This window comes from Sciurus carolinensis, chromosome 4, assembly GCF_902686445.1.
Source record: "Sciurus carolinensis chromosome 4, mSciCar1.2, whole genome shotgun sequence".
Lineage (NCBI taxonomy): Eukaryota > Metazoa > Chordata > Mammalia > Rodentia > Sciuridae > Sciurus > Sciurus carolinensis.
Window position 1 is genome coordinate 105,454,772 of NC_062216.1, and position 17,954 is coordinate 105,472,725.

The 17,954-nt window shown below is 33.4% G+C and overlaps 1 protein-coding gene across 1 annotated transcript in view; it reads right to left on the reverse strand.

Annotated features, from left to right (window-relative positions):
- The window catches only part of Nell2 (neural EGFL like 2), a 452,294-nt gene that overhangs the window by 290,767 nt on the left and 143,573 nt on the right, over positions 1–17,954 (reverse strand). The window contains exons 5-10 of the mRNA XM_047551259.1: positions 14,758–14,931; positions 14,574–14,670; positions 12,188–12,260; positions 11,930–12,012; positions 10,932–11,060; positions 9,301–9,403 (exon numbers count right to left, since the gene is read on the reverse strand). Of these exons, the coding sequence (XP_047407215.1) occupies positions 9,301–9,403; positions 10,932–11,060; positions 11,930–12,012; positions 12,188–12,260; positions 14,574–14,670; positions 14,758–14,931 (659 nt within the window). The remainder of the gene's footprint in view (positions 1–9,300; positions 9,404–10,931; positions 11,061–11,929; positions 12,013–12,187; positions 12,261–14,573; positions 14,671–14,757; positions 14,932–17,954) is intronic.

Genomic DNA, 17,954 nt, shown 5'->3' on the forward strand with positions numbered 1-17,954 from the left:
AAAACCCTCACACTTGTTTCAAAACCTTACACTACTAAAAAGGACTAACCCTCTGATCACCTAAAGAATCCCGTTTTTAGTTCCCTAGAACTGTGCTAGGCAGTTTGACTTAATTATTATTACAGACAGATTTGCATGAAGCTTTCTTCTGAAGAGTTTTAAGCCATTTAAGCAATGTCATTATATGGGCAGAGAAGTTCTTTTGAGAAAATGTAATGGGGCATGAAAAATAATAAAGTCCCCAAAATACATTTATTCAAGGATTTTAATAATGAAGAGAAATTATAATTCAGAGTGAAGAACTAGAAGCTGAGTGCTTCCTATTAAAATAAAACATGATTAAATAGGCACAGCACAATGCCTCAGAATCACAGAGTAGTATTCGATGCTACATCTTCTGGAAAACTACTTTCATTTCAAAAAACATGAATTCAACACATTCTTATGCCATCTACAGAATTTTCCAAAGATGCGGAACAGCAATTAATTTGAACAATAATTTCCCAAGAGCACACCAGACAACAATGTTTGTGGTAAAACAAGAATCTTTAGGCTTTCATGGACTATCTTTCATTACAGGATTTCCCATGAATCGGCATTATCTTGTCAAGGTTGCTTGGAAAGAAGAAAAAGTCCTTCTAATTCCCTTTCTAAAAAGATCCAGTGAAACAGACAAAAGTATTGTTCTCAGGTTTCCCTCAGCACTGCCACCTAGCGCTCCCTCACTAAAGATTAAAAAACATCAGGGACCATAGTGGAGTAATTTGGAAAGAACTGGCAACATTTAAAGTGTCATAGGCTTTGACCCAGCAACTTCACACTTAGCAATTTACCCTATAGACAAAACTGTATAAAGGTCCATGAAGATTATGTGTGAATGACATCCTAAAGTATTACTTCTCATGAGGAAAATAAAACAAATTGAAAGCAACCAAATATTCCTTGAGAGACAAGAAATAAAATTATAAACTATACAATGGAATAATATAAAGTGATTTTCATTGATACAAATATATACATATATAAATAATAAAAGTGAAAAGCCAGGAAAGGCATGAGATGATTGATAACACATAAAAAGCCTGACCAGTCATATGACAAAGGATGCAATAAAGGTCTAGAAGTCTGAGGGAGGGAGAATAAAGGAGACTTTTCTATCTTATTTACATCTATGTGCATGGTTTGAAAGTGAATTATATGCAAGCATTCTTTTTAATTTAAATGTTAAAATACTATGCCAGTATTAGTAAGAAAGAACAATAAAGTTAAACAGCTTTTAGTATTCAGAACTGACATAAAAAACAGAGCAGCTCAGTCACTGTGACATGATCATCACCCTGTGATTCTATACTAACTTTTCCTGGCATCCCAGCTCAGCTTTAAGCTGACTAATTAACGTTAGATTTATATTTTTCTAAAGATCATTGCAATGTATAATGTGGTTTCTCTTAGCAATTGATCTGAAGATTATAATGTTCATTATAATTATTCTTATTTATTAATATATTGCCAGTTGAGTATTTTTCCACTGATCTGGCATTTATCAGTTTGTGTTATATATAAAAGGTAGCAGTATGCCAAATTTTTTTGAAGAGTTTATTAAAAAATATCAGCACAAAATTAATGAAAGTATTTGGGAAACCACAGGATTATCTTGATGAAATCTCTCTTTAATAAAACTTAGCTATTTGTTTTTGGTAAAGTACTCCCTATCGTAGGTTCATTATCTTAACAAGGTAATACACAAATGAACTGGCCCACTTTTTAACACTTACTTATAGAATTAGAAAAGTGTCCTAATTCTATGAGTTATTACATATTATTTTAAATACTAAATTATGCTGCTTTTAGTGAGACAAGGCTAATGCCAGACAACTCTGTACACATAATTACCATTACCTTTCAATTCACTCAATTGTTTCTTATGACCTAATAATCTTTAATAACAATGAATTTTCAAGAAATATTCTAAAAATACTGCACTAGTATGATAGAAAACATACTTCTTTATTACTATTTCTACCTTTTTCATTATTGTGTAATTCCCCTCTCCAAGTATTGGCATTCTGGTCGCAGGGTCCCTTGTGTCTCTATAATGCCAACTAATTTGTAATTGTATTCATGCATGAAAAGCTCAACACAACATGAATACTTCCTAGGCTTCCAGCATTACTACAGAGACAGCTATGTTTTTTTGGTTATTTTTGCTCCAAAATTATTTCATTTTTAAATATAACCTAAATAAATCATATAAATTGTGTTTCCCTTCTTTTTTAAGAATAAGGAGATTCTTGGTAAATTATATATTCTTGATGAATTATATACCATTGATTTTTATTTAAAAGTCATGAATACATGTTCAAAGGCCTCCACAAATCAGTTTTATAAGGTTATAATGCCCTTGTTAAAAATCTACAAATTTTTGAATGGCAGTCTTTTAATCCCCCCCAGATTACTATTTATTTTATCTGGCAGAAACATCCACATATATGTACAAATAAAAGAATTAAACTTCCAAATTATCACCTCTTTTTAAAAGCAAGAAAATTTCTCTTTGAAAAAAACAAAATCATTTATTTTCTGTTACTGAAAATTAATGAAAGCAGTCTATAATACAGCCAAGTGCTGCATAAATTTAGATCAATGATAGACCACATATATGATGGTGATCCTTGAGATTATAAGGGAGCTGAAAAGTTCCCATCACTTACTGACAATGCAATTATGATAACATAATAATGTAATGTGTTACTTAAATATTTGTGGTGATGCTGATGTAAACAAACCTACTGTATTGCCCATGATATAAAAGTGAAACACACATACTCATGTACAAGTGCCTAATACTTGATAATGACTATGTTACTGGTTTGTGTATTCACTACACTATGCTTCTAACACCATTTTAGAATGAACTTCTTATTTATATACATTAGAAAAGTTTTTGTAAAGCAGTATATTGTATTATACAGCAGCAGCCTCATACATCTGATGGCTACCCCATCTCTTGATTGCATGATTTTCTCATGTACTTGATTGAATCTTGTGTTGTTCTGTTTACCTTGGCTCCAGGAATAAGCTATATCATATTTATATGCCACATGGCCTAGACATGAAGTAGGCTACACCATCTAGATCTGTCTGAGTATACACTCTAACATTCACACAAAATCACCTCATGATGCATTTCTCAGAACATGTCCCATGACTGTACACGAAAAAGTGTTCATCTTAATTGGTCATTGGGGAATACAAATTTAAACTACCATGCAATACCATGTACCAACATCATTGTTTATCAAAAGGGCTAAAATTAAAAATTTCAAGTGTGAATGAGCATGTGGAACAACTTTGAACATTCTTTATGTTGTTGGTGAGACAATAAACTATACTTTGGAAAATTGTTTGGCAATATGGTTTTGTCACAGAGTAAGACAGCTTTAACCTATAACCTAACAATTCCACTGTTAGGTATATACGCATCAGAAATACATGCATATATTAGACCCAAAACCATATTAAATTATATACATACGTACTATTCATGTGGTCAAAATCCAGAAACCACTTAATTGTCCTTCAACAAGTGACTGAAATGTGTAACCTTAATCTAAATAATATATATGCAGTAATAAATATTAGTCATCTGTATCTACAACAAAAATAATGTAATAGATCTGCATCTATAAATATGATCTGCATCAAAAATATGAATGAATTTGAAAAACATGATTCTGAGTGAAAGAAACCAGACACAGAAAACAGTACATAAATTAGTTCCATGTGTTAATCTTGATCAAGATATACCCAAAATATTGAGGAAGATAATGGTTTTGGGAAAGTAGTACCATATATCAGAACATAATTTGAGAAGAAAAAATTACCTCATATTACATATGATCTTAGTAACATCCCTTTATTTGGCTACACTATTCCTCTGTAAAATAGAAATAATGAAATTTTATCTTCCCAGAAGTAAATGGTTCTTTCAAAGATATCTTAAATACCTTGAGGTCCTAGGAAGCTATAATATATATGCTCCAAGGAGACCATTTAGCTACTTTGTATTTTTAATCAATAAGATATGAATTATTCTTTTAATATAAATAATAATAGTTAACATTGTTTTAATCATTTTAACCTCATACAAACTCAAGTAGCAAATATAATTGCTCCTCCACATTACAAATGAGGAAACTGAGACTATGAGAAGTCAAGTGATTTGATCAAAATACACAGCAAATAATTTGTAGAGCCAGAATTCAAACTCATAATATTGGACTTGTAACCCACAGACCTAATTACTCAATATGCAAACACATTATAGTAAGTCTATTTTATTTAAACAAGAACTTTTTAATTAATATAATCTGATGTCTAATCAGCACAAAGCATATTAAAATATAGTCTATATAATGTACTGAAACTCTGATGTTGCTTAATCAAAAGAAAAATAATTTTAATTTATTCATATAAAACTAGCCTCTGAGAAAACACTGTGTACTACTGCTACTAAGCAAGCACCAACCAATTTTGAGGATCACATTCACATTTCCATACTTAATATTCCTCAAGTAATGGAGAGGAAATTTGCCTTCTTCTTATTTTTAAACATAGTCTCTTCTGTAAAAGACATTCTAGCATCAGTCAGAATTACTTCTGATACCCTATATTCATGAACTACCTTTTTTGTACAAGCTTGAATGTACAATCCACTGAAAGAAAATAAGTAAAGTACTGATACTTTAAAATGTTTTCCAATTTCTGTGACTTTCAGAAACTTTCTGTGTCCTAGAACTTAATCAATTATATTCTGAAATTCTTTATTTTTTAAAGAGTCAAGATTTTATATACTATAATTATTTCGACCTCATTCTATTTCAGAGTTAATGTCACCTGACATATTGATTCATTACGTTGTCTAGGGCTATCTTGAATTTGCTACTGAATCTTGCTATTTGCTATTTTGGAGCCTGATATTGAGTTAAAGGACATGAAGATGGTGCCTGAAATGGAGAAGATGAATGATAAAAGCAAACTCTGCTTACTTTACAATTCTGTCCCCCCTCAACTAGAACTCTGGAATACCTCTAGCAAGTTTAACCAGTTGATAAAAGTGAATCACTTGGATTAATTATAGTCGATAATTTTTAAAATGGAAGTAGACTGGCAAAGTACAGCACTGTCCAGTGGAATTTCTCTGGGACCACTAACTAATCATGTATTCTGGACAAATAATGCAATATTCTTGTTACGAGGATGGAGGCAACATTCCTTGGCCCTTATTTGATATGTACAGATAAAATGAGGGACAAAGAATGTGCCTTCTAAGCTGAAAAAGTGAGAATGACTTCATTATATTTGTGATTACCATTACCTTAATGATCTGGCATTTGCATTCCTGACTTTGAATGTTAACCGATTTAACTCCACCACAGTAGCTCAATGGTAGAGGCAAGAAAAGTTAAGCAATTCCTCCCACAATTTTCCTCATGTATATTCAAAAGAAAGGCTTGCTTCTCTCTGACTTCATTCCCAGAACAATCACCTTATTGCTATTCATCACTGTTTATGTTCAGATAAAGGGTTGGAGCTGAAGTTACTGAGTTAAAAAAAAAAAAAAAAAAAAAAAAAGGCAGGGGGTTACCAAACAGGAATGCTCAGAATAGTGCAAACAACTCTAATGAATCAAGACTGAAAGCATTAAATTGAGAACACCAAATAGTGACTGGCTACTGCATGGTTTTATTCATTTCAATCTTGGCAAAGTAACATTGAGCAGTTAGGAAGAAGTTCAGGAATAATAAATGATTTATCTCCTTTAACAGTTTGCACTGAAGAATATATTCTATTGATTTTTATGTCACTAAAAAGGCAATTGGAATGGGACAAAATCTTTACCACATGTACCTCAGATATAGCATTAATCTCCAGGAAACATAAAGAACTCAAAAAATTCAACACCAAAACAACAAATAACCCAATCAATAAATGGGCTAAGGAACTGAACAGTTACTTCACAGAAGAAGATATACAAAGCAATTAATATATGAAAAATGTTCAACATCTCTAGCAAGTAGAGAAATGCAAATCAAAATCACTCTAAGATTTCATCTCACTCTAGTCAGAATGGCAATTATCAAGAATACAAGCAATAATATGTGTTGGTGAGGATGTGGGGAAAAAAGTACACTCATACATTGCTGGTGGGGTTGCAAATTGGTGCAACTACTATGGAAAGCAATATGGAGATTCCTCAGAAAACTTGGAATGGAACCACCATTGACCTAGTTATCCCACTCCTCAGTATGTACCCAAAGAACTTAAAATTAACATACTGCAGTGATGGGACTACATCAATGTTTATAGCAGCTCAACTCACAATACCTGTTTACTATGGAACCAACCTAGGTGTCCTTCAATAGGTGAATGGATAAAGAAAATACATATATACATATCACATTTTAAATTGTGTACACACACACACACACACACACACACACACACACACACAATGGAATATTACTCAGCCTTAAAGAAGAATGAAATGATGGCATTTGCCAGTAAACGAATGGAGCTGGAGAATATGCTCAGTGAAATAAGCCTGTCCCAAAAAATCAAAGGCTGAATGTTTTCTCTGATATGTGGATGCTAATTCACAATGGGGGGGTGGAGTGGCTAGGGCAAAAACAGAGTTATTTGGATTGGGCAGAAGGAAGTGAAGGGAGGGGGAGGAGTGTGGGGGTGAGGATTGTAGAATAAATCAGACATTATTACCCTATGTGCATATCTGACTACATAACCAGTGTGAATCTACATCATGTACAACCAGAAGAATGAGAAGTAATACTCCATTTAGGTAGAATGTGTCAAAGTGCATTCTACTGTCATATATAACTAGAACTTTTTTTTTCTTAAAGGCAATTGATCAAAAGCATCTCAAAGATAGGGTAGGTGCAGAGGTCTAGGAGGGCTTATGTGTTTCAAAGAGTAAAAACCTTGGAAATTAATGTATACTCCAATAAAATTAAGTTCTCATAATTTATAAAGTAGTATTGTTAAAATTAACATAGGAAGATGAGACTTTCTCCTCATGTTTCAGTAAGATAACATACACATACATACATTAAAAAATTATTGATATGTGTAACTATTTTTGTTTCTCCCACTGTAAGAACATATATAGAAATCTGTACTTTCTAAAAAAGTCAGAGATGATTGTTAAACTCGTTTTAAGTAGTATATGTCTAATACGAAACTTTCCAAAAGCACATTTTCTAAAATATTTTTAGTGACTTGTTTTAAAATTGTGCCTTGTTGAGACGTCTTCCTAAATAATCTCTAATGATATCCATATGAACTAAACATTTATTTCCCTTAGAAGGAAAAAAATCTATGCCTGTTATGGTATTGTCTTGCTAGCTTTAGTAAAATGCAGGATTCATTAAAACTAGAAGTTCAAATCATTTAAATTACAAACAAATATAGACATAAGCCCTCTATATCCCATGGTATTTATTGGATATCATCAGATATTACCAGAAAGACAAAGTCACTTCATCTTTGTGACTTTTTAGCCACATAAAATGAGAGAGTCAACTTAATTGATTTGGCTTTTTTTTTTTCCCAAGAATGCTGTGGCCTGTGCACAGATTAATTTCGTTTTTCACTAGTTTAGATATGAGGAAAATAGTCAGTTCTCCATCATTAGCACCAAAGTCTGCCAGAAACATTATGCATTAATGAATCTCACAATATTTTACCATTTCATTGTGCTTACATACTTGTTGGGAAGATTTCAAGAATTAGTATGATTTAATAGGCAGCTTATGGTTGGTTACAGAGACAAATGGTAATATCAAAACTGAAATTCACCACTTCTGACTAATGTACCCATCACAATAGCCTTTATTTCAATCAGCCTATATCTAATAAATTGACCTCGCTTAATGCAAATCTGTCCTGTTCACTGATAACAACATAGAATATGGGAAGAAAGGATAAAAGTTGAATAGAAAGTATGATTCCAGTTATTGTTGTTTTATAATTAGGAAGCCCTATATTTAACCTGCCTTCCTCCTAGCTTCAAATACCTACACAAAGAAAATCACAGAACATCACCACAGCTTCTAGTTATTAAGAGATGTCCAAGGAAAACTCAAATTACTTCTCACCAAGGAAATTAGCTAGTGACATGTGTTAAAACAATTGTATTCAATCCCTCTTAGTTCCTTCAAATCTACTTGACTATGCTCCTACACTCTCATGAAATGAACTGGCTTTAATGTAAGCCTAATAAAATTAAAAATAAATGAGCCCCTGAGGGAATGAAATCAATGGACTACAAAGCAACTTCCTGATTTTTCTCTGATAATGTCAGTCTCACCAACAGCAGCACAGGCCCACTGTGTAGGCAAAAGTAAGATATGACAAAGGTAAAGGAGTGAGGTATACATAAAACCCCAGTAAAAGTCACTAGTAATTCCCTCTCCCTCTTTCTCCATCACGTTTCTCTTTTTGCCTCCTCATCCCTCCCTTTCTCCTGCTGTCTTGAATGCATACATTTGAATACACTTGGACTTAAACAACTTTATATACTCTACAAACTTTATAATAACTCAGTGTTCATACATGTTTCTCCTTTACAAAAACAAATAGTAAAATGAGAACCTCTTTTAACAAGGATTAAGGAAAAGATGTTTAAAATTATAAGTAACATGGATGAACTGATTTTTCTTACTAATGAATGACCTAGCACTCCTTTGAGGCTAACTATAGAACGGAGCTTATATAATATGTGCTAAAATGTAGAAAAGCTGCCTCAGACACTGTGTGAGACATTTTTTTCTGAATTGGGGCCATGCCATACCCACTGGATGATTCTACAATAATGTGAACTTCTGTTATTTGGGCTAATGTAGCAGTATATCTCCTGATGTTGAAGGTCAATTATATCATGGATTTCCTTGGTTATTGTGGCTGAATGTGAACTACTCTTGATCTATATTGGAGGTACTTATATTAAGCAATGCAATAGGTCAAATGCCTTCCAATAAGTTCTTACACATCTTTCCTATCACCATCACTATACAGAGTAGATTCTTCCAAGGAAAACAATATCCTGCTAGAAAAGAGAATAGCATTTCAAAATGGAAAAGAACAAATAAACCAAAATAGATAAATATTCCATCATTTCCGAAAGCCACTTAGCTTGCTCAGATTAACCAGTGGGTTAAACATTTATTAATACAAAGTTTTATTTTTTCTAGAGAAAGTATTCATCATAAAATGTATGCTCACATTTGCATTCCTTACAGCATTTGCCATCCACATATGCAGGAGCTGATTTAATTGGGCATTCAGGAACTGGGCAGATCAAAGTTTCACACTGGATGGTTCCATTCTGAAAAGCAAACAATATTTAAAGAATTTCTAGGAATTTAATAGTCTCCAAGGTCTTTTTGATCCATTTCTAAAGTTTCAAACTCTTTACATAAATATCTTTATTTTCTTTAGCTATTATACAGTAACATCCCTAATACAGTGACCCATAGCAATACAAGTTGAGTCATAACATATTTGGTGAGTGGTCCCAATCTTTTGTCAAGCAACTGATCTTAAATGAACTATAGTCCTCATCTTCTGTAGAGAAGTGGATAAGGACACAGGTGAATGGAAGGGCACACCCCAACAAGGGAATAGCAACCTCGGAGTAGGGCTGGAGCACCCAATTATCCCTAGATTACTCACAAAATGAACATCAACAAACCAGAAAATTTCTGGAATAGCTGCTACCATCCTGGAAGTCCCAGTCTCAAGAATCAGAATCTCTAATGGATATGTAAGATTGGACAGGCCGCCCCCACAAAGCAAGCTAGTGCTGACAATCACCACAGGATGCCCCAAACTGCAAACAGGCCCACAAGGAATTTGATTACTTAAGGTCATCCAGAGGTCCCAGGTGGTTGGCTACTTAGGCTTTCCTAGTCATTTTATTGACTTCACCATAACACATCCTGGATTTAGATTTTACTCAATTATATTTTTTGGTCCCCATTTACAAGACTGATAAGGTTATACTGTATTTGTAAAGTGTTATAATTTTGGCAGAAACATGTTATGTTACTGAATAAAAGCCCTCTCTTTTCTCTCTCTTTCTCTCTTTTTCTCTTACACACACAGTTATTTCTGAACTATGTTTTTATTTGTATGACAGTCTGCTTTTGAATAAACGAGATGACCATGGGGAAATTTAATGGTTAATTCATATAGATCTCTGACTTCTCTCCAGAAAGATTACTTTTTATCAGATGAGTTCAATGTGGAATTTAAAAGTTCAAAACCAAGCTCATTTTGAACTTTTCTTTGAAAATGAATATACTGTTATGAAATAATACATTAAAAGTCTATTTTATTAGTGAGCAATTAGACCAAAATCATGTTCATTTAAACTCTATAGTTTGTATTCCACTGTATTAGTAAACTATTTAAGATAATCTTATTTTTTAAACTACATAATTTGTTTACATTGCTCAATTTGAACATGATATTTAATGTTATATATAATTTAGTTTTACTAAAATGCATTAATAAAACGAAGAGGGTCAAAATCCATGGAAATGCTAATGAGGAATATAGGAGAATCCTTTGAGAATCACCTTACTATGCTAATTTAAATTGCTAACTTCATGTGTGTACCAATAAACTTAAACTTTATAGCATTCCTAAACCATAATCATCTTTACAGACTAGAAAGTGTTTTTAATAATGTAATACAAGGCTCCTTAGATGTGACCAGGTTTTCTGGCACTTTAGTGTTGTGTCTTGAGGAAATGGGTCTTGAAATTTTCATGATTACATTGTTTTAATAAATTTTTAAAGAAGTGGGAACATCTGAGTTCCCGTCCTCTGAACACAAATGGAAGCCATACCAGGCATGTGCAGTTTTTACAACCGTCTGTCCAGGACTCGAATTCTCGGTAGGTGGTTCCCTTCATGGTGCAAGTCCTCTCACAATAGCATTGATCCAGTCTATTCATTCTCTGTTCAGCTCGAGACAGCTGTGACACAAAGGAAGGGTTCACATTGTTCACCAACCCAGCAACGCAGAAATGCAAAACATTCCAGCAGGCATCTAATTTTTTTAAGTATACAGCAATGATGATAGCTGTGCACATCAACCACTTAGTTATTAAAAAATCAGTCTTTCTTTTAAAAGAAAGGGGCTTTCTTTACTTTTTGTGAAAAATTTGTTCCTTGACTTTAAAACAAAAAGTACAATTTATGAAACACAAATCGATGGCTAATTCAATATGCATCACTCAATGCAGAAAAGCATTTTCTATTTTTTTTAAATATTGCTTCATTAATATGTTTACTCAAGTGAAAAAGTAAATTTAGGAGTTATATAAATAACAAGTCACTATACAATACAACTTTCAGGTAATTTATAACTACTGTGCAAAATTTAAAAATCTGGTGAAATTGTCAGAAAACCTGATATATGCTTAAGACATTAGTGAATAAACCTACTACTGCAACATAGTGGTAGAAAGCATTTGTGAAACCATTTCCTTGATAAAATTATACTACATATTCTTTACACTGTCTTGCTGCCTCTGGCTTATAACAAAAAGCTAAATAGTAATAACTAATAATGAAAACTTAAACTAAAAATAAATCTTGATGTGTGATAAGCAATGGATAAAGGTAATCTGCTTTATTCCTGATTTACTGAATCATTTGTTATACAGATGGCTGGGATCTGAATATTTATAAGCCTTTTCCTTGAGCAAGGATTTAGATTCAGTACTTCCAATAGTGTGGTATAAGGAATGTCTCAAAGGAGAAAATCAATGGTTATAAAAGGAACTATTTGAAACCTCAAGGATTTCTTAGTTCCCTCACTATATTTTTAAGAAGCTTTTACCTTGGCTGATGTTTTGGCTAGAATATCCTGCAGCTCCATGATTTTCTGCACAAGTCCATGGAAGTCATTGCAAGTTGGACAGGCTGGAATTACAAACACAACATTGGTCAAATTGTATTTATAGGGGGCTCAATGTGATTAAGTCTATGCTGACATCCATTAGATGTGAACTCCAATTTCAAACTGACATTCTAGACAAAATTAAACAAGAAGCACACTTTTTATCACATCACACAGTGGAAGGACAAATAGACTTACTGCGATTAAGATCTGGGCACTGAGCAATAAATCCTTGGGGCATGACTAGTAATTGCACATCTTGCATTATGCCCTGTGTGTGAAAAATAAAGAAAAAGAAATATTGTTTTCATTTGCCCAAATTATGCTCAACAGTCAAGTTCATGAAGAAAACATTAAAGAACAGACTCACCAAAATCCCTGAGTAAAGAGTCTTTTTTAATATATTCCTTCTACTTCATACCAAGGGGAAGAAACTCATCAGGCAAAACAGATTATTACCCATGTAGCCTCTTACTGATAATATTTTTAAAGCCTTAAGATTAAATGTCAAGATATAATTAAGTGGCAATAGGTTGTTAGGAGAAGTTATTTTTAGTTACCCACCGAAGTAGGGTTTGAAAATGACCTTTAAAAATTAACCTAAAAACCACTTCCAGCTTTAGCACCCCTGAAATTGTTACCAATTTTGAATTAACTTTAATCATCAAAATGAAAAAAAATAGAAAAACTGAATCCTGAAAGCAATGCTCATTTGAGCATTTCTTATTTTTCAGTGGGACATTTTAAAACTAATTTCTTAATTCAAAAAGGATAATAGATTTATTAAACAGCTGCAGCAAGACTTAGTGGTGAATCCTTAAGAGTACAGAAAGTTTAGCATGAAATTTTTTTAAATGCCAGCTAGAAATGACCCGTTTTACACAGAAGGCTTCATCACATGTTTATAGGCAAAATTTACATGCATCCTTAGTCATTAAGGTATAACAATTAGTTTCCAGCTTGCTGAGCTCTTAAAGCAAAGGCCAATGGTAACTCAGAAATGATCTCATCAGACACACTCCAGCTGTCCCTTTCATCCACCACCCCCTCCCTTTCTTCATCAACTTTTTTCCCCCTTAATTGATATTTCCCTTTATTCCTTTGAAAAAGGCAGGCAAAATGTCTAATAGCATGAGTAAAAGTTCCAACATGTTATGAAGGCAATTCTGAACGTACCTATAGAGATTTATCATGTGTTTATCTTTCACCTGGGTAATCTGATTAATAACAGGTGTCACTAGGAATGATAAACATTTTGGTATACTGTGTGGCAATGACTGGATTTGTTGTTTGCTTGAGTTTGAATTAAGGAGTCAACTCCTGCACATACTCCTATCACTTAAAAGCAGCAATGTTACAAAAGGCTACACATATAGTTACTTAGGTTACATACAGTACAATTCTAATGGATACCATTCACTGACTATAATACAGACAATTACCCACAGGGTTGTACACATAATTGACATGTAAGGACTGTAAAGTCACATCTGGGCTCCCTGGGAAAGACTTTCATAATTCAATTAAGGAGAAATTTGGAACACACAGCACACATCTTCCACTCCCTACATGGGACAAGAGCATTGATTTTTAGGAATGGTAAGCATGGAATCAATTTTCCACGTGCCACTTACTAGCTGCCTGGGTTTGGGCAACTCACTTAACCTCTCCGAACAGGTTTATGCATATGTATATAAGAAAGAAAAGACCATGCATTAACACTAGCAAGGCTATGGATAAGTTTGAATACTGCATTCAAAGCACCTGGATTCCAGGCAATAATGTTTAAATAAGTTTTAAAACAAATTACCTTTGTAAAATTATATGCTTTGCTCAGAACACAATTTTAAATTTACTGATACCTCTAGCATAAAATCCGTGAGTTGTACACATCACCTGTCACTCTTTAACACACAGTCATTAAGCCACTGCTGCGTGGCAGGCACTGTCACAGTCACTCGGAGAAAATGGTTGCACTGTAGGCTTGGAGCCAAGCAGTCTCTGGTCTTTATTTCTCCATCCTTAAAATTTAAAAATTAAATCGTTTGATCCTCTCCAATCATGAAATTCTGTGAAGTGGTTCTAAGGACACATTTAAAAAAAGATATAACTTATGACTGCTTTCTATTAGGGCACATTTGTGCACATATATGTATTCTTTTCTTACTTTCTGGAGTTTGAGGGGACCAGAAATAATGAATATTTTTTTAAAAGTTTCAAATTGTTTATTATTAACATCCCCGTAAAAGTATCACCAAAGGTTATACTTCAGTGATAGAGTGTTTATCTATATGTCAACATTTTAGATTTTTATTGCTTTGAATGCTTAATTTTAAGAAAAACATGTTAACTGTCCCAATTATGATCATCTCTTTAAGGTTTAAGAACCAAACTCACTGAAGAGACATTTTGCCAGTTAAATAAAAGACCAGTGGAAAAGGAAAAAGAAAGGAAAATAGAAATAGATACAAATTAAACGTACACCTTTCTTATTTTTGTTCCACATCATAAAAAGTGAAACAAACTTGTCCAAACTCATTAGAAAACTTTTACAGTTTATGCTCAAACTCTAGCCAAATGATACCTTGAAGTATCCATGTGCATTATTTCTCTGTCCCAACCAAAATGTTGTGCCTACAGGCAAGTCTGTAGAGGGCTTTTCCACCACTCTCTCATAAATTCTGCAAAAAGAAAAATCAGAGAGGAATATGAATGGAGAGTCATTTCTTAGAATCTTCCATTTTCTGAAGTGAGAATATTTCACTTACTTATTACAGTCAATGTGTAAAATCAAATGGGAGGCACTGATGGCTAAGGAGAGCTTGTGCCACTTGTCATCAGCCAAAATGTAAGGAAACACTTCTGTGTGAGGACGATGACTGCCTGAGCGGTAATGCAGTCTGACTTCATTCCGATGGCCACTGCTTTCTAGTTCCAGATACCTGCAGAGAGAAGAGCCAAAAGAGACACATTAAAAATTAAGTTCAGAAATGACTCAGGTGACCTCTATTCAGAATAGATAGATGTCCCATTCCTCCCTTTAAGTACAACTAGACAGTATATATAAACAAGTGGAAGAGTTTAAAACACTACACAATGTACATATGTACTGAAACATCACATGATACCCCACAAATATATATATAATTGTTAAGACAGAGCAGGAAAAAAAAAAAAAGAAGAAGAGAATAAAGATGGAGAAAATAGAGAAAACCAGTTAGGGACCTCAAGCCCAAAAACAATATGGTAGTGAGTTCACTGGGTTTTTTTCTTTTTACCCAATATATTCAGACTTGCAGATGAAGAAGCCCACATTCTGGAAATACCAAAGAATGCAGACCAAAAGAATCCTTATCAAAAAACTTCTCTCTCTAACCAAAGGATAAAGAAAGTATAAACAATCCAAAAGTTTTTCAGTGGGTGAATGGCTAAACAAACTGTGGTATATTAGTACCAGGAATACTGTTTAGCAATAAGAAAGAATGACTAAATAAGGGTTGGGAAGGGAACTAAAGCAGGAAAGTTACTTTGGAGCTACTGTAATAATCCATAGGAGTGCTGTCTTAGGGTAGTTGTGGTAGATTCGGTAGAAAGTTTCTATTTTACATATATATGGAAAATTGAGCTGTCAGAATTTGCTGATGGTGCAGTGTTGACAAAAAAAACAATTTGGTGGAGACTGGATTTTTTACTTCAATATGTTAAACATGAACAAGTGAAAAATAAGAAGTACCATATATTGATATGGAGACTGTCGGAGGAACAAGTTTAAGAAAACTGAAATCAACAAATAGAAAAAAAGGAATTCTTACACAGGTATGGAAATGAGTATGATTAGTACAGCACTATGGAAAACAGTATGAAGGTGCTTCAAAGAATTAAAAAATAGAACTATCATATAATCCAGACATCTCCACTAGATGTGTGTGTGTGTGTGTGTACGTATATGTTCATTTATGTATGCATATGTATATCTCCAAAGGAAATGAAATCAGTATGTGGAACAGACTCCCATGTTCATAGCAACAGTAGTCACAACAGCCCAGAAATGAATACAAAGTGTCCATCAACTGACAAACAGAAAATATGGTAAATATACAGAACAGAATACTAGTCATCCATAATAAAGAATGAAATTCGGTCATATGCAACGATATAAATGGAACCAGTTAAAAAAGTCAAACACAAAAAGAAAAGTACTGCAAGATTGTGGAACCAACCTAGATGCCCTTCAACAGATGAATGGATAAAGAAACTGTGAGAGATATATATAATATATTATTCAGCCATAAAGAAGAAGAATATTATGGCATTTGCAGATAAATGGATGAAACTGGAGAATATCATGCTAAGTGAGATAAGCCAATCCCAAAAAACCAAAGGTCGAATGTTTTCCCTGATTAGTGGATGATGATATATAATGAGGGGGAGGGAAGTGAGGGAGAGGGAAGAATGGAGGAACTTTAGATTACATAGAGAGAAATGAGAGAGAGGAGGGGGTGGAGGTATTAAAAATGATGGAATGAGACAGACATCATTACCCTATGGACATGTATGATTACATGAATGGTATAAATGTACATCATGCACAACCATAGAAATGAAAGATGTACCCCATTCTTGTACAACGAATCAAAATGCAGTCTGTAAAAATTTAAAAAATATAATTAAAAATGATCTCACTCATATATGGAATATAGAAAAGTTGATCTCATAAAAGTTCAGAACAGAATGATGGGTACCAAAGGCTGGGGAAAGTAGTGGGGAGGAAAAAGTTTGCTCAATGAGTACTAAGTTAGAGTTAGAAAGAAGCAAGTCCTTCTGGTGTGCTACTGCACAGTGGGGTGATTATAGATAACAATAATGTACTATATATTTTGAAAAACAGGAAGAAAAAATTTGGAAAGATTTCATCAAAAATAAATGGTAAGTATTTGAAGCAACAGACATGTTTAGCCTGAATTAAATATTACATAATGTGTACATGTACTGAAATACCACATGGACTCCCATTAATATGGGCAATTCTGTGTTTTTATATGTTAAAAATTAATTTAAATTAAAAAATTAAAAATTTTAAAAATACAATAATCTCATGTTTATCGTATGTGTTGCTAATAACACTGAAGAGGATATATGGGCAGGGAGAGCTAAATTTGTAAATGTGAAATGAAGAGGATGATTATGGACAAAGCATGTGAGAGTCACAGGCACATAGATCATATTGATAGCCATGAAGGCATAGGGATTGCCAGGGAATTAACATGAATAGAAGAAGGACACTCACCATTTTGAGAAGTAATCAGCAAAGGAAATCAGTAAATTTGGTCAGTGAGATTAGAGGAGAGAAAAATGAGATGGGTATCCCAAAGGTTTAGTGATGAAGACCATGCCTCAAGAAAAGGGAGTGATCCTCTGTGTCAAATGTCACTAACAGGTCAAGTAAGATGAAGACAACCTGTGGATGGGTATCTGGTGGTCCTAATGCTATCTGGGAATACTTATTAGATGAAAAGTCTGATTAAATAGGTGCAAGAGAGAATGGGCAAAGAGAAAATGAACAGACACTTTGGGAGCAATAGGAAAGTAGATTCTAACAGACATGTAGTAAAGGGAGATTTTTCTTTAAATTTATTGTTGAGAAATACTATGCATGTGTGTATGCTGCTGGGGATAATCTGTAGAAGAAGGAAATAAGGCATAATCGAAAGAAAGAAGACATTGAAATAAAACAGAAGCCACAAAGTAAAACATAGTTTAATAACATTTTAACTATATAAAAAATAAAGTTTTCTTAAAAAAAAATAAAAATAAAGTTTTCTCAATGGAAAAAAATAGTTTAAATAAAATTAGACAGCAAGTGGCATTCTATAGGACAAGATGAAATATTTAATATATCAGAGGCTGATGTCCACAATACATGAAATATACCTGTAAGTCAGTAAGAAAAAGTAACTTAATGGAT